Here is an 18546-nt window from a genome sequence, read left to right on the forward strand (position 1 = left end):
GCGTCACCGGTGTTGTTTGGGAGAGTAAACCCACAAACGTTTAAATCATAAAGTTTAAATCATAAAACAAATCATAAAGCCAACTTAGAATTATCAGGCCAGAGTTGTGGAGAAATCCTTTAAAAAATAAAAAAAATTGTCAGCGAATCGATTCGCTAAGGAATTTATAAATCGCCGTTGTGGAATCGTCACATTCCTTACCGTTATATAACGGGGGGCGGGGTCAACGTCACCTCGCGCTCATTACTATGCGTGACGTAACCACGCACGGCTCATGAATAATTAATATCGTCGACGTCACCGGCGGCGACTCCACCCCCCCCCACCCGCCAATAATATTCATGAGGCTGACGTCCGCGGGGCGGTCGTTAATATTCATGAGGTGACGTCACGGGGCAGCGTAAAATTGCGGTGAGTTTTAACTTCACTAAATAGGCTTTCGCAAACAGCGCGTACGGTAAGCGGCGTCCTGGCGTTCGTGATTTTAAATGTTAGGTTTTTAACAGCCGTCGATTTAACATCATCGAGAGCTAAGCCGCGGCCTTAAACAACAAATAACACGCCAATAATGTTATCTTTATTGATGGAATTTGTCTGCTGACAGTCTCTCTGCATGTGTGTGTGCGCTATTATACAGTGTTAGGCTGAATTTCTCATTTGCAAGTAAACTCTTAGTGGTGGTGGTGGCGGTGGTTTAATATTTGTGTAAATATTTCAGAGGTAAGTGAGCACATGTTGTGTTTGTGACGACGAGTTTTATACCTTCTGTACACGTGTGTCCCATGCATGGCATTATAGACTGTACAGTGCGTGATACAGTCTATATATACTGTTAAGCTTTCGAATAGACCGAATTTAATAGCCGTAGGAGGGAATTTTATAGTTGCAAGCCAGAGTTTAACAATATATATATGCACAGTTAAAGGCTGCACTTCATGCAATCTCAGTGGAGTTTAGATTTAGTGAAACAATGCTATTATGTTTAAATACCATACTGTATATTTCTATATTTTCATATCTGCGTTGGTTTGTGAGCGTTTTTGGTGTCTCGCATGAAGTTTCCACCCCGAATCGAGTGTCTTTTCATCGTCGTCTCTTGTGAGGGTTCATTAGATGTGAATACAAAATTGGATTTTCGTTCGTCTTTTACAGAAATATGATGCCCACTGCATTGTGTGGTAAACTGTAGAGAAACCTTTTTATAAAAGCCTTCTCGGACCGTGCGATTGGGTGGCGTTAACACGATAGACGTCTATCATGGCTTCTGCTAACAATGTTATACAAGTGCAATGAGAGGACAATGAGCTGGTTTATCTCAAAGTCATGTATTATCACACTTTTTGAGGAGGAGGTCCCATTGAAGTATTACTCCGTTGAGGTACTCTATTAAATGTGGTACTTTATACAGGTCAAATTTTGTTATAACAACCGGTCCCGCTGCTTTATATAACCCTTAAAATATCAGGTCCAGGAGCTTGCCTTTTTGCGTCTATTATAAACGTCCGGCGTTTTGTTTGTCCGTCAACTATAATTTTATATAAGAACCTTTCACAAGGACTGAATCAAAAAGTTATAGAAAGTGGACCCCCCAGATGTAGGGGTAAAAAGTTGATCCAACAGGTTTCCAAAAATTGTCGATCCCCCCCCCCCCATCAAAATCAATTTATTTCATACCCAACATAGTAGTATCGACTATCTACTGATTCTATACATGCCTACACACCCTACATACAATATGCAATAGTGTATACTGACTCTATAGTAGTGTAGAGGATGTTCAGTAGTATCTACTGACTCCTGACTTTGATACTACTGACATACAATCATCAGTAGGGGAAGTAGAGGACATTGGAGGCGAGAAGCCCTCCCGCCGTAGGCCGCCGAAATTCTGGAATTGTGAAAAAGGGGCAATAGTTGACTTCTTCAAGTGTGACATTTGGATCTTTCTCCTCTTCACCTGAGTGAGCTGGTCTCATTTCTGGGCTATATCCTAATATTAATGACGTGTATAAAATGTTTACATCCATGTGAAGATTCTGCATTGTGTATGATGGTATATACTCATTGTAAGAATTAGGGCTGAACGATTAATCGATTTCAAAGCTAAATCGCAATATGAAACAATGGGATTAGCAAATCGCAAAGTCTGCGATTTTTTGCGATTTGAAAAGTCCTATTACTTTCTTATTAGAATTGTTTAATTATTTATTTAACTGAACAATTCTATGTTTAATTGTTCTATTTAAATTTTTTCTTTATAAATACATGTTGGAAGCAGTTCATATCTTTTAAGTTCTCATCCTTCCATTACAATATCTCGAGCAGTTCATATTTTGATGGTACCATGTGGTAATGCTCCATCACATGTTTTAAATCTATTACACAGTGAATATTGAACTGAAGCTTTACTTAATCGCAAATCAAATTGCAATCGCAATATCTGTCAGAAAAATCACAATTAGATATTTTCCCCAATGGTTCAGCCCTAGTAAGAATCATGATTTTTAGATAATTAATTTCAAGATTGTGTCACGTGGTATGATTCCGTCTATCTTTCATGGCTGCCGTTCAATGCTTATTGTCAACCTTTTCGCTGTTTGCCTGCTACATTTGCTTGCTACAATGTCTTTGATCACATATGTGTTGTGTTCTCCGATTATTTATTTCTCATTCTTAATTATTTCACAGACTTCTGTGCATTTCATAATTTGTCGAGCGTTTACGTCTCTCCCTGTTCTCAATATGTTTGTGCGTGGATGTATTATCTTCTCTGCTTTTTAACTTATCTCCCACTTACAATGCACCAACCACATTACTGTGCTATTTACAGTATTGCATTATGTAAAGTGTTAACATCCATTTGATCAGTTTGGCCCTCAAAGCATTACATACAATACTGAGCCAAGAATGTCTGTGTGCAACACTCGTGACGTTACTCCACGTCGACCTGCCCCCCTCATTAATAATCATGAGCAGGTGACGTCACTCCACATCGAACAGGCCCCCTCATTAATAATCATGATAAGGTGACGTCCTCCAAATGGACACCCCCCCCCCATTCATAATAATTAGCGGCTGACGTCACTCCACATGGGGGGGGCGAGGCGCCTCCTCCCTCCTCCTTGGCGTCAACTTACAACCCTCAATACCTAGGCAGAACCCCCACGTCACGCGATCTCTGTAACGCTATTGAGACATAGAAGTAAAAAGGACGTCGTGATGAACAAGGGATTATAACCTTAAAATGAAATAGGTCTGTGTCACCGCACCCTTACAAATTGCACACGAATTGATGCAATGAATATCACGTCGTGGTCTGATTTTCGGTTGCAAGTTTCAGATTTAGTGCAATACACCTGTCCTTGGACGGGCAAAAGGCTAGTACATATGATAGAGCTAGTCTATAAGCCTTCTGGCCTAGATTTTAGATGTGGAATAATAATTTTTGCCTGGAACTTGTTCAGACCCGACTTTGGCTATGTTAAAGTGCAACTTGCATTGCACTTGTGTGTGATTGCTTCCTGTGTTGAATCTTCTGAGAAGAAATATATCCCTGACATCCATTAGAGTCAAGTCAATGTCGTTCCTTAGTTTATCAATGAGGCTTTTCCACATCCAATTCTTACATCCCTTTTTGTAAAGGGGCTCAATATTTTTATGTCATTACTGGCTGCAAACTCTAATAGACACTCATCACTCCAATTCCAAACCTGCTGATGATCCTCAAATCTCTACCTTTTTACCAGTGTATGTGTCAGTCACCTATTGCAGTCTAATGCATTTAGAAGTTAGTACATGTCTTCATACATTTGGCATACTTAACTTCACGACTCATTGCAGCATATACTTGAAGTATCTTTAACTTGGGAGTTTTTCAAGAGCCTTAATGTTAGTTGGGCAAATCTATCCGATATACACTTGAAACCTGAATCTCTACTTTTGGACTAAGCATGCCTCTCCTCCATAATTACTATCAACTCTACCTGAATGATAGATAATGTTTCCACTTTCCAGAACGACGGAGGTCTCTTTCCTTTTCGATTTTAAAGCTTTCGTGACTGCAGGGATTCATCTTCTTGGTTCTTTCGATAAAGTCACGTAGAAGGGAAATAATAAAATAATAAAAAATTAACATACTAAAATACAATTCTCACGACGTTTCGGCCACAACGCAAGCAGCCGTCCTCAGGTGAAGAACAGGTCTGTTCTGAAGAACAGGTCTGTCGGAAAGACAGACAGCGTCTTTCCGACAGACCTGTTCTTCACCTGAGGACGGCTGCTTGCGTTGTGGCCGAAACGTCGTGAGAATTGTATTTTATTATGTTTAATTTTTATTATACACCCGTCCTTGGACGGGCAGACGCTGTCTGTCTTTCCGACAGACCTGTTTTTCACCTGAGGATGGCTGCTTGCGTTGTGGCCGAAACGTCGTGAGAATTGTATTTTATTATGTTAAATTTTTATTATTTTATTATTTCCCTTCTACGTGACTTTACCGAAAGAACCAAGAAGATGAGTCTCTTTCCTTCTCAACTTACTGTTGCCATCTATGTCCCCATTTTAAATTTCAATTGTCTCTTTCAACAAGGTTTTATTCTTCTGATAGGGTCCGTGCATTGCATGTAGAAATGGTCAAATCAAGAAGGCGTCCTGTTCTTACCCAGTGGTTCCTAACATCGATTAAACCTACACCTACCCTGCTGCCGTGATGTTTTATGAAATGAGAGTTGCACCTCTGATTAACACGGTTGGCTTCCGATTAGCACCGTTGGATATATACGGTGCGAACTAAGTTCAACATACAGGTGACCTGAGGACCATGGTTCAGGCTAGGGTATTTCACCACCTTGGTCAATGTGGTTGGTAAAGATACCCACCTGACATGAGCAATCCTCTCGTGTGCTCACTAAAGGTTAGGAGAGGTTGGGGGCCACCCGAGTGTGAATGGTGCTCTGTCCATTTTATGTGGGCATCTTCACTCTGTGCTGATCTATTGGAATGGGATATGGAGATGTAGGAGTAGAGGAGTCCATTGTCATCATGGAGTTATCAAAACCTAGAGTGTGGGTGGCTAAAAGACTAAGTCTAGTGGAGATTGATAGTGGTACATCGGTTAGTCACTCTAGCCAGTTAATTCATAACGCTTGGGCTTGTCCCACGACCTTCCCAGCAGTCTTTTGCCACCTCACATGGCCTTGTAGTGTGCCTAGCTTTGCACGAGTACAATGGTGATATCACTGCTGTGCAGTGAAGAATAGTGGCTGTTGTCATTCTAGGATCATGTCCATGTATAGATTTGGCACCTTCCAAATCTTTCAGGTGCTGACATTTTAAGGCATACAAAGGTAAAAACAATGTTCTTGTCTTATTTTATATTCATAATATCAGTTTATCAAAAACAGATCAGTTTTCTATCTATAGACACGATTCTGCCAGAAGAGCCATTTATGGGCATTTCCGATATTTGAGCAAATGATTGCTGCTCGTCAACGCCATAAGTGAACATACAGACTCTGTGTCTGGGAATCACTGGCCATTGGAGTTACCGGTATGGCTGCCAAAGTGGGCATCTCCACACATGTGTCTCGGCACTTGTACATATGTGTAAATTTCCGGGAGCTCTGATCTACAGCACTTTGAACTAGCGAGTGATGGTAGAAAACTGGAGGTTGGTGCTGGCACCATGGGCTGTGAATTGTGTGTCCTATGGACATAGTCGCCCTCCAAGCTATCCACTTGGCTGCCATTCACCCTGTCCTCCGTTTCCCTCTCCCATCTCCCACCTTGCCTCGACCCCTTCTGCAGGACATATTGTCGATTGTGACCTCCCCCCCCAACTCACAACTGCTGTGGAGGTGGCCATGCTACACCTTGAGTGGTGCCCCCCCAAATAGCAGAGAGCAGCTGCATCTCGGTTGTGCTAGCCATGGCCAATCAAACGTGGATTTTCCATTGATGTCATTATTCCACGAGCAGTTGGCTGGGGTCCGCCCACCCTTACTTGTGTGATTTGCTGCTGGATAAAACGTAGAAGTTTGCTGGGCGTAACCGTGCAAGGGACCTGTACACGTGGCTGGGACATACCATTTTTTGTGGGGTGTTCTGACATTGATGAAAGCTGTGTCCTATTTAAATGTATGTGCGAAGTTAATTATAAATGACAGTCCTTTGGAAATCCACTGCTGGAGAAAGCCTCCCCATGGCTGTTGGTTACTTGACTGTACTTCACCACACTAGTCAGTTCAGGTTGGTGAAGGGGTTACCAAGACTGGTTCAACATATCACTGGCCCCCTAAAATGTATCAATTGCTAGGAATAAAACTCAAGCCACCATGTTCATAGCGCAGTGTGCTAACCACTTCACTACCGATACCCCCTGTATATAGACATCTTAGTTAAATTTGTTTTTAATCCGTTACTCTGCATCGGTAGTTCTTATTGCAAGGGAGAGGCCAAACGAATTGCCTCATTTTGCATCAAATTCTCCTGTCGCCAGGTATTTCCAATACTTGTGGTTCTAATGGCACACTCGATGTTGTGCTGAAATGTGTTCCCTGAATACATTCCTGCGGAGGGAGCTGGTAGGAACGTTGGGTTGCTCGGTCAATGGCCAGGGTCAACGGCGGCGTGGTGTATTCCGCAAATATGCCCGACTGGGCGGGCACAAGCCGGCGTGAGTAGGTTAAACGTTGAGTTTTATAAGGGCACCACGGGGTGACCAGCCCCTCCCCACCCAGCCCCACACCTCCGACGCCCCACCCTCCCCACCCAGCCCCACCCTCCCCACCCAGCCCCACCCTCCCCACCCTCCCCACCCAGCCCCTACCCACCCAGCCCCTCCCTCCCCACCCAGCCCCTCCCCACCCTCCCCACCCAGCCCCTCTCTGCACGACGGACGGACACAATCATCCTCTGTGGGCTGGTGTAACCAGAGGTTCCTACCAGCATAATGAAGTTATTGCCTTGACTTTATTATACCAGTATTGGCTTCCGTCATCTACAATCAGTTTTTTTAATACCTAAATACATTATTATGTCTTGGTGACCATCAGTAACACCTCTCATCAGGCACGTTCCACAAGTGACCTGGTATCTTCCGTGACTTACATGTAGAGCTCTAGCTTCGAGAGTTTTGGAGAGTCCATGAGGATTGCTCTCGACATTTCTAAACAACTATATTGTGTCTGTTATCATATGTATTACCAAGCCCCATTCTATGCAAGCAGGGATCTCTAGCTCTCTTACTTGCCTGTTCATATGTGCAGTTGTTGAAGGTAATCAGTCTGAAACCGTCACCTCTGTAATTTCATAAAGATCCGTTTAATCTCCTACATTGTTATCTCCATAAATGACTTGTTATCTTCAAGTCATTGATGGATGACTTTAACCTTCATTTAAACCACACAAAGTAAAGACTGTGAGCTGCCCAACGTGCTGATGTTTCGCTATCAGTCAATAAGCAACTTGAAATGAGCCCCTGGGTGGGGTGAGGGGGACTCGTCACTTCCACGATAAAAGCGTAGTCCATGATTTTATCATGTACGGTTGTCAGTCCCTCGGCCCATCTGATCAAGCTTGACTGTGTTGGTCTTATCTGTAATGAATCCGTTGCACGACCGTTTTCACTGACCTGTCGTGGATCGGCCACGTTGCTAATCTGGTATGGGGGAGGTATTTATGGGCCAGATCCTTCTCAAGCTCTCTGATTAGTCACCACTGCTGTGCAAGGCACAGTTTTGGCCAAGGTTGAGAGTGTGGATGTAACATCTGGGCAGGAGCTTGGAGTTCCTACCTGACTGCTTCATAGAATCCACCATGAATGAGTTCAGTTGATCGGTCACTTGCCTGTCGCTCATTTATCGTTACTACCGACCACGACAATTATTGTTGTCACCCCCTTGATACCTCCCGACAATGTCAAGGGCCATATCAAGCAGATTGACTGTTTCCTCTCACCCGTACTCTGTTGAGCTACCCTGTTTGGAGGAACACAATGTTTTTCTCTTCCTCCTCCATTCCTCACCCTGCTCGACTTTGGATACACCCCCCCCTCCAGCTCTTTTCCCAAGTTCCTATAACTTCGCTCAATGCAAGAAACGTGGTAATTATTATCTGCCCTTGTATCGTTAGTCCATGCATGTGTACTTGTTTCTATGTGTGGACATGTATATAAGGCACACTGTATATTTGTGTTTGTATGTACATATTTACGTGTGTTTGTGTATTTATTTGTGTGTGTGTATTTGTATATATACAGTATGTGTACATGTACAATTATACTGTGTTTGTGACAAAGTGGTTATCATACTTATTAGGGAGCGGTAGTGGAGCTGTTAGCACACTTGCAATACGAACCCGGCGACCCGAGGTCGATTCTCGCTCATGGCTAACACCAGTGACGATTATCAGAACCGGTTCTGGACCTCCCTTAGGTCGACTCAGCCTAAAATGATTACCTGGTGCTGTGTGTAAACATCTGCACTGGAGAGACAAAGGCGGCCGGGCGTGGTGCTGGCCACCCACCCCCTTGTGTGCCGTGCCGGCTTTCATAGGTGCTCGCTAACAGCACTTGCCCCAACAGTCTGTTAAGGCTATACGGGGGGGGATCTTTGTCTTTATCACACTGCGCTTTGAACTCGGTGACCTCCATTTGATTCCTGCCCATGGCAAACATCATTTACAAGTGAAATCTTAACCAGTCCTAGGCAAACCCCCTCTTCATCAACCTGCACGACCAGCTTGGTGAAGTATGATCAGGAAGCCCCCAATGATTGACACGGCTTGGGAGAGAGGCTTTCATGCAGAAGTGGTCTATTGGTTTGACAAAGGGATTTTAATTATTGTTATTTGTTAGTACTCAATGTGTGAATAAATGTGTGTATGTACGTGTCGATATATAGTATGTGCGTACGAATATCTCTGTAAATGTGTGTGTGTGTATAGACACACACACGTGTACTGTATATGTATAAAAGCCCCGTCTGCGCCGTTACATAACTGACCCAGGCATTATTTGGCAGGGCAACTTGTCTAGTTATGCAATGAGTCTCTCGCGCACACAGACTCGCGCACACTGTATATACGCACCCATGCACACATGAACACGGAAACACAAACAGGTATAAACAAATACATGTGCAGACACATACATAGACACACATACATACATGCAGGGTAAAGTGTACTCACGTGTACAGACACGTACGCATATACACTTAGACAGACACGGACCACCCTGACCTCGGAGGCATGATCGGAGCTTTCAACCAGCAGTGGATTAAACAGGAGCTGTAAAGAAAGAAGATATACATGCCAAATATACGTAGTTATATACACGTTTATATATGCATTCACACTCATATACATGCACACATAATGTAAGTATATAGAGTATGTTGCGTATGTACAACATACTTTATGTACATATATATTTATATGATGCACTTGCACACGTGGAAACACACATGCATGTCTGCACGAACATTTTTACATCTGTGTGTTTGTGTCTTGTATGTATGCCTCTGTGTCTTCATACATGGACATATTCATTTAACATTTGTGGGTGGGTTTTTATCTGTCCATTTTTTATTATATATATATGTCTTTCTTTTTATCTGTCTGCCTATCTGTCTTTTTAGTAATTCTTTGACTTTGAAGCCTTTTGTTGGTATGCCTGTCTGCCTGTCAATTGCTCCTACTGAATATTTTTCGACATTTGTACACTCTGCATTACACATTGTAAAACAATCCACATAATACACAAATAATGTTGCTCGTTAGACTATTTATAATGTTCTGTGCATTTCAAAAACATACACCAACTTATACTGCTAGCAATTTGTAACATTTCATTTATTTTTTCCCCATCTCTGCATTTTCCACCCAGGGTCCCTCACTCCTAGTGCCAAAAAATGTCGATGATTTTAGAGAAGTCCGCCATGTTTGGGGTAAGTGTGTGCGTGTCTGTTTTCGCTTAGACGGTAAGCGGATTTAAAACATTCACACCGAGTAAGCGATAATATTCCATGTCGGCTCGCATTGAAGCCATCGAGTATTTTGAGGATGTTCAAATTTAATCTCGGAAGTTTCTTTTTGAAAAATCTCGATCTCGCATTTCGCCAAAGCCCGCTTGCAACCACGGCCTAGTGCCAGAGCCAATCCTTGCCCTTGCCTAACCTGCGGTCGCTGCCAAAATCACTCTGAATCGACGCCAAGATTCGTGCCGGCAGCAAAATTATTCCTCGTCTCGCGCCGAACTTCTCTCTGACGATCTCTGCCATCGCCATTAAACACCTAAATGGTTTTGCGGCATAAAAAAAACTTGTAAATACAATATCCTGATCGTAAAACCCAATCGTCGATTTTCATTTACGTAGCCTAATTATTTTGCAACGGACTTCGTCAAAAGAAGACGGCATGGTGAGAGAGCGAGATGTGCTTTTTTGTGTATATGTGCGAGCCATCTTTTCTTCCTTGTGCACTGGCTTTCCAAAGCCATGTTAGGATTTTAGTTTTTTTATGTACATACATTTTTTTGGCTGCGATCATTTGGAGAAATTTAAAAAAAAACACGCTCTCATTTTTTGCGTCGTTGGCAGGACTTAGCTGTGTTTTTGGCCAGAAAGCTTTAGCAAAAAAATGTATGAAGCTTTTTGCTGTTGTTTGTGTGTGCATATGCATATGTGTACTTGTGTGGTGCATTGGTTCATGGGCTGCACTATGAACCAGGGGACCTGAGTTCAATTCCTGGCTATGAATAACATCAGTGGCGAGTGGTGTCTGAACCCGTTCTGGGCCTTCGGCAGATCGACGTAGCTTAAATAAGTACCTGGTGCGGTGTACGAACATCAGCACTGAGGAAGTAAAGACGGTCGGATGTTTGGTTAGTCAGACCACCCTTCGTGTGCCGTGCCACCCTTAATAGGTGCTCACTTGCAGCACTTGCCGTAACAGTCTATAAGGTTATGCCAGAGTTGTTTGGCCTTTGGTGTGGATGTGTGTGTTTGTGGATCAGCATGTGTGAGCTTTATGGAAGATCTCACTAACTGCAGTTGCCCCAACAGTCTATAAGACTTTGCAGGGTGATTGCTGTCTTTGTGTGTGTGCGCGCATTTGTCATTATCTGTGTGTGTTGGGAGCGGTAGCGTAGCAGTTACCTTGCTGCACTACAAGCCTGGTGACCCGAGTTCCATTTCTGCTCACGACCAACACCATTGACGATTATCTAAACCGGTCCTGGGCATCCCCTAGGTCGACTCGACCTCAAATTAGTACCTGATGCAATGTGTAAACCTTGTCACTGGGGAGACAAAGGCGGTCGGGCGGGGTACTGGCAACCTACCCCCCTCGTGTGCCATGCCAGCCTTCACAGGTGCTCGCTAACGGCGCTTGCTCCAAAAGTCTGTTCGAGCTATATGGGGAATCTTTGTCTTTTTCTGTATCTGTGTTTGTATGACATGTGTAATGTGTATGCTATATAATGCCAACCCTGTCCGTATCCCTCTCGCACTTCACCTTCCATCACTGGCCTTTATCTCTCATCACCTCTTTTCACCTCCCGTCACTCCCTGACATCTCCTTTCACCTCTTCTAATCGCCCATTGCCTCCTGTCTTCTACCTCCTGGCAATTCCCCTCACCTGTCACCTCTGTATGCTTACCATCATTTGCCTCGCCACTGCTCACCGCCCAATACCTCCCTTCACCTCTCATCATCTCCCCTTACCTATCATCTTCACTTCCCGTCACCTCTCCATCATCTCCTGTCACCATCCCTCACCTCCTCTTTCCTTTCCTCGCCTCTTTTAACAGCATCAGGATGAATATCACCCGTTTATCGAGGCCCTGCTGCCCCACGTGCGCTCCTTCTCGTTCGCCTGGTTCCACCTCCAAGCTCGCAAACGTAAGCACCTCAAGAAGCACGACCGGCGGATGTCAAGCGCAGAGGAACGGGCGGCGAAGGATGAGCTCCTCGCCGAAAAGACCGAGGTGAAACAGAAGTGGGCCTCCCGCCTCCTGGCCAAGCTCCGCAAGGACATCCGTCCCGAGTGCCGTGAAGACTTCGTTCTGTCCGTGACGGGACGCAAGCAGCCCTGCTGCGTGCTCTCCAACCCCGACCAAAAGGGCAAGATGCGTCGCATCGATTGCCTACGGCAGGCCGACAAGGTGATGGGTGGCGGTGGGTGAGAGGGATGAGGTGGTGAAAGGTAAAAGAGAGATGAAGGCAGTGCTGGGAGGAGAGCAGGGTGGTGAGAGAGAGAGGTAAAGTGATGGCAGTTGAAGGAAGACGTGGAGAAGAGAGGGGATGAGCCAAGTAACGGAGAGGCAATGGGAAGTGAAGTGATGTGAAGTTCGTAAAGGGAGATTAGGGGAGGGGAAGGGAGATTAATTTAGGAGAAGAGAGGTGAGTGAAAGAGAAGAGAGGGGGGGGGTGTGGAGATGGGAGGTGAGATAGAAGGTGTGGAGAGGAAAGCAAAGATCGAGTGAGGTGACAGGAGGTGAGGGGGAGGCAATGGGAAGCGATGGCAGGAGAAAGGAGATGGAAGGAGTTTGAGGGGAGGAGAGAGATGTTGAGATGCGGCGAGGCGATGGGAGTAATGGGGAGAACGAATGTGAATGGAGCGGAAGGGAGGGAGATGAACAGAGGCACTGGGAGGTGAAGAAAGAAGAAGGGCTCTTAACGTGTGACCATTTAATGACGTAGGAAACAATTAAAGTCAGACATCACGTGGACTTCATCAATATAAGTTGACTTGGCACATCAAGAAGAGATGATGGACGTTGAATAGGAATGGCAGCCAAATGAGAGAACGTGGCCAACAGCACGACCTCCAAAGAGATGTGGCAATGAGGTCAGTTCATTTGGAGGAGTGGGATGGATTTTCGAATTTCATGATTGTAAAAAATGGCGAAGGCATGTGGAGGCCTTCATCCAGCAGTGGATAGACCATGTTTTTGCAGATGATGGTGATGGTAATGCCCCTGATGACGATGCTTTTGCTGCTGCTGATATTGTTGATGATGAAGGTCAATGATGTTTGTTTTAATGCTGCTGTTGCTGATGATCATGATGATGGTGATCTCATGCTCTTATTGATGACGATTATTCTGCTGCTGATAATGGTGGTGGTGATGGTGCAGGTGTGGCGCCTTGACCTTGTAACGGTCGTCATATTCAAGGGCGTTCCGCTTGAGAGTACGGACGGAGAGCGACTCGCCAAGTCGACTCGATGCCTTCACCCAGGGCTGTGCGTTCAGCCCATGCACGTGAGCGTCTGTGCCCGAGAACTCCACCTCTACATCGCCTACCATGCCACCCCAGCCTCACGTGCAGGTGAGGGGAGACATGGGGAGGTGATGGGAGGTGGTGAGAGACATGGGGAGTTGATGGGAGGTGGTGAGAGACATGGGGAGATGATGGGAGGTGGTGAGAAACATGGGGGGTGATGTGAGGTGGTGAGAGAAATGGGGGGTGATGGGAGGTGGTGAGAGACATGGGGAGGTCACGAGACATGGGGAGGTGATGAAAGGTGAGAATAGACATGGGGGGGTGATGGGAGGTGGTGAGAGACATGGGGAGTTGATGGGAGGTGGGGAGAGACATGTGGGGTGATGGGAGGTGGTGAGAGACATGGGGGGTGATGAGAGGTGGTGAGAGACATGGGGGGTGATGGGAGGTGGTGAAAGACATGGGGGGTGATGGGAGGTGGTGAGAGACATGGGGAGGGGATGGGAGGTGGCGAGAGACATGGGGAGGGGATGGGAGGTGGTGAGAGACAATGGGGGGTGATGGGAGGTGGTGAGAGACATGGGGGGTGATGGGAGGTGGTGAGAGACATGGGGAGGTGATGGGAGGTGGTGAGAGACATGGGAGGTGGGGAGGTGATTAATTTTTTGTTATTTTATTTTTTACAAGAATGATCCTGTTTAGGCAATTGCCCGGCTGTTTCACAAGGGACATCCGTGGTGCAAGAGCATAACAACAATGAAAACAAAAGACAAAAATATTCACTTCGCAGATAACGAGTATGGGGCCTTAAGGAATGTTGTAGGATGTATTCGATGGTCCAAAATGAAAAACACATGAAACAAACAAAAACAAATCTGTGCAAATATAATGACAGCAAGCGGTGCCATTAACCAGTGAGGTACAAGTAAAAGTAAGTTTTATATTTTAGTCTGACAGTGACGTAAATACCCGCAAATCAGAAAGACTGAAAACGTGGGATTAGAGATGGGGAGTGATGAGAGACATTGGGATATTAAGAATTGCATGGGCAGGTCATGGTAGGTGAGAGAGATATGGAGGCGATTGAGAGGTGAGGATAGACGATTAGAGCTTGGAAGGAGATAATGGGGGATGATTAGAGACATGGGGAGGTGATGAAAGTCACAGATCGGTGATGGGACGTGCAGATAGACATGGGGTGGCGATGAGAGTTGAGTAAAGACATGGGGAGGTGATAGAACATGAAGAGAAACACGGGGAGGTGAAGAGAGGAGAAGGGATTCGGGCAGGCAGCATTGCAGATAAAGTTTTGGCTCTTTGAGTTGTCTGCCAATTTTCACAGGGGATAGAATGTTACCTTGAATTCACAGGTAATTTTAATACATACTGTAGATTTATTAAATGCTCAATTACGGGGTATTCATTAACTGGAGCCTTACAATTGAACTGCAATATTACTTTGACTTACTGTACAAAAAATTTGGTCTTACAAACCCAAGAACATTTCTCACTGGGAATGTTTTTATTACTATTTCAAAAACGTATTCTTTTTAATCCAAAATAAATACAAACTTCATACTGTAGACTTGCGGGTATACAGGCACCAAACACTCCTTCATGGGCCCCGAGGATCATTTTAATGCTCGGCTATTTTCAGTGACGCAAAATAAAGCTGTGGAGCAAAGCTGCTATTGGATATACACAACGCAAAATAATAATTAGCGCCGTCGTGCAGAATATTAAGTAACAAAATAAATATACAGACAATATGCCTCCATTTGCATACCTGTCCCTGCATGTATAAAAACTGCTTTTTACATATCCCAAAAGCCGGCACGCCTTCTGAATAATTTCAGCAGCACGAGAATCGTTGGACCTGTTTTGTCCTTCAATGCCTCATCAGTGGAGTCAGGCTTGCTTGAACCAATTCTGTTGAACAGTGCGTTCTTTATAGACAAGGACGCTGCAAAATTATATAATACATAACACAACTGTTGTGTGTATACCGATAAAATTGAAATCTGATACACAGTTCATATTTTTACGTGGCATTTAACCCTCAGTATGGAGCTTATGTGGAGCACTGGATGTGTGGGGGTAGATGGATGGAGGTGAGGAGCGATGCGGAGAGGTGATGCAAGGTGGAGAGAGAGTCATGGGAATGGTGAGATGTGTTAGGAAATGGTTTGAGAGACACAGGGAAGTGAAGATAGGTGATTGGTAGGTGATTACAGGGAGTCCTTTCTTAACATCGATTTGGTCCACGTTCTTTCGTTATACCGTCAGCAATACATCGTCGCTGCTAGCAACGAGAACTACTTTATGGGAGAGAGCATAGTCGTGCATAGCACAACGTGGTGCGGTCCCAGCATCCCTTACATCGTCTCAGTCTTTGTTCCGCTGTGTGTGAAGCGAGATTTGGATAACATTATATCGTGCTTTTGTGATATAATCCTTCTGAACCATGAGTCAAAATGGCCATATGCCCACTTGACATCCATTATTGGTGAGTATTATCTTACAAAACTTGCAATTCTTTATTCGTATTCATATATTTTTTATTGTATTTATTTTATATTATGTTGCTGTATTTTTATTTAAAACTGTGTTTTAGTCTGGTAAAAAAACGTAAACTGGAACATAACCTCCTTTTTTTCTTGTGGGGGACAACAGGTTCACTTAACGTAATTCCATTTAAAGTCGCACTTTTCAAAATGCAACTACGACGTTGAGAGAGAGGACTCCCTGTATTTTGTAGGGGAGGTCATAAGAAGTAGGTTATTGGAGGCAATGGAAGGAGAAAGGAGGTTACGGGAAGCAACGGGAGATGGCGAAATATGATGGGAAGCGGGGGGAAACAAGCGGACATTATTATTATTTGTATGTTTGTTCATCCAGGAAAGCCTCACTAAGTCTCATGACTCTTTCAAGAGGGGCCACCATGTTTTCCCTGGTAGGGGGCGATGATTGCTACATATTTAAAAATTGAGTAGTTGGCCTACATTTTTTTTTTGGTACATGTGCATTGTGATGGTGGCACACACAATGACCTAGCCTTGTGGCTGACGTCACGGCACATGTAACGTCCACCGCGAAGCAGACGGCGCGTATATTTTTGCGGTTAATATGCCCGCAGTATTAATTAGGTCGGCCGCGCGATTCGAACCGTCAACCACTGCAACCGTGAACTACTCCGGCTGCTAGGTCTTGTCAGCGTGATGGAAGATATAATGGTTGTTGAGTACCGGGGATGGGGAACAAAGGGACATGAAGGATCGGGGGGGTGTTGAAGCCACGGGGAGGTGATGGTAAGTGGAGGGAGACCTTGTGAGGTGATGGGAAGTGATGGGAATGTTGAGGGAGGTGAATGAATGTGATTGCAGGTAAAGAGATGCTGTGGGGTAAAGGGGTGGGGGGAGGTGAAAGGTTACAACATAGGTAAAGAGAGACAGAAGGAGAGATAGGCAGGGAGTCGGACAGAATCATCAGGTCGAGGAGAAATGTACGGGGCGGAGGAGGAAGACATGGGTAGGTGATGAATGGCTTCAGGAGACAGGGAGGTGATAGAATGGTAAGTAGGAGTACATTTGTAGACACGCATGTGCATGCACACAAACGCACTTTGGACACACAGCAACAGCCGCTATTCACCGCAAAGAAGCGGTAATGTCCCACAGTGCTAGTGCCAGGCTAGGTGCATTTTTGAGGCCATTTGATGTATCAAAGGCTTGCTGACAGGAGGTCACAGGACAGACCCAGGTGCCATAGGTTGACTTGAGATTAATGGCAATGATCCTTACTGCGCCAACTTGCTGCGTTTAGCCATCCAGCGCTCCGCTCGTTTTTGAGAGCGTCACTCCTCTGCCCTCTGTTGTTGGAGGGCGACTGTCACCAACTGCCCAGTAGCATCCTTCATGAGCCTCCTCCACAGAGGCCAATCTTGACACTGCTGGTACCAATATTCGGCAAGTCCACTCAGCTCCACATCTTCCTGTACCACAGCCCACCTCTTCTTTAGTCTGTGTCATGCCTGTTTAGCTACCTCTGGCAAAACAGAAGTTGCTTGGGCAAGCGGTGGCTGGGCAGCCTTGCTTGCTGGGGGAGTTCACTAAAGGGACTGTGTCCAGATCTTTCAAGGATATGTGAGCGCCTCACACAATTCAGCCTGGTTAAACCCAGGATGGATCATAGGCAAGCCAGCCTGAATGTTTAAAACCGATGAAACACATTCCTGCGGAGGGAGCTGGTAGGAACGTTGGGTTGCTCAGTCAATGGCCAGGGTCAACGGCGGCGTGGTGTATTCCGCAAATATGCCCGACTGTGAGGGCGGGCACAAGCTGACGTGAGTAGGTTAAACGTTGAGTTTTATAAGGGCACCACGGGGTGACCAGCCCCTTCCCACCCAGCCCCCACCCAGCCCCACCCTCCCCACCCAGCCCCTCCCCACCCTCCTCACCCAGCCCCACCCTCCCCTCCCCACCCAGCCCCTTCCTGCACGACGGACGGACACAATAATCCCCTGTGGGCTGGTGGAACCAGTGGGTTCCTACCAGTAATAGTTCTGTTTAGAGTGGTCTTCACGGCCATATATCTGTGGCCAAGAAGACTCGAAGTTTTGTATGTAGGGATCAGCCATATAGCTTCCACACACATTCACCCACATTCACCCACATTCAGTACACATATGCCGAAGTACGCATATGCCAAAGTGCAATTTCATTTATTTTATCACACCTCAATTTCTTACTTTAGGTGTAAAATTCACCTGCTAAATATGTCATTCAAATCTGTTCATATTTACAGCTTGCTGAAGATCCCCTCTTATCTGCATTGATGCCAATACTTTGACTATATATTAACTGTAATGCATTTTTATCCAACTCCGCTGAACAACCGGTATTTAAACATGCAGTGTTTCAGTTTAATATGAGGCGTGACCTTGAAAATATCAAATTTGAATTTTGAATGGCACCCTTTTCCAACACACACAAATATCTCCCATGTAGTAATGTTGGTGCAAGCGGTGTTAGCGCGCACCTATTTATGCCTGTGCGGCACGCATGAAATTAGTAGTGTAGCTTGCACCATGTCCAATACCTTTGTCTTCCTAGTCCTGATGTTTACACACAACTCCAAATGTACTCTTTTAAGGACGAGTCGACCGAGAAGAGGCCCGAGACCCAGTTCTGATACCACTGTGATTAAGAGCACAGCGCTCTTAACCACTGCACTACCACTCCCTACACACATTCACAAAAGACAAAGATCCCAAATCTAGCCTTAAGAGACTGTTGGAGCAAGTGCTGTTAGCGAGCAACT

The 18546-nt window shown here is 45.2% G+C and overlaps 1 protein-coding gene across 11 annotated transcripts in view; it reads left to right on the forward strand.

Annotated features, from left to right (window-relative positions):
- Positions 1-356: 356 nt before the first annotated feature.
- LOC144955559 (nuclear factor 1 X-type-like) overlaps positions 357-18546 on the forward strand; it is a 36597-nt gene continuing 18407 nt past the window's right edge. For 2 of the 11 annotated variants that reach the window (XM_078885741.1, XM_078885797.1), the window contains exons 1-4: positions 9014-9377; positions 9887-9947; positions 11811-12164; positions 13140-13332. In XM_078885741.1, the coding sequence (XP_078741867.1) occupies positions 9912-9947; positions 11811-12164; positions 13140-13332 (583 nt within the window). In that variant the 5' untranslated portion in view covers positions 9014-9377; positions 9887-9911. Of the gene's footprint in view, positions 412-432; positions 458-616; positions 721-8059; positions 8102-9006; positions 9378-9886; positions 9948-10209; positions 10420-11810; positions 12165-13139; positions 13333-18546 lie in introns of those variants that run through there. The other 9 variants (XM_078885791.1, XM_078885803.1, XM_078885747.1 and 6 more) reach the window with 8 other exon arrangements.

Source organism: Lampetra fluviatilis, chromosome 3 (assembly GCF_964198595.1).
Source record: "Lampetra fluviatilis chromosome 3, kcLamFluv1.1, whole genome shotgun sequence".
Taxonomy (NCBI): Eukaryota; Metazoa; Chordata; class Hyperoartia; order Petromyzontiformes; family Petromyzontidae; genus Lampetra; species Lampetra fluviatilis.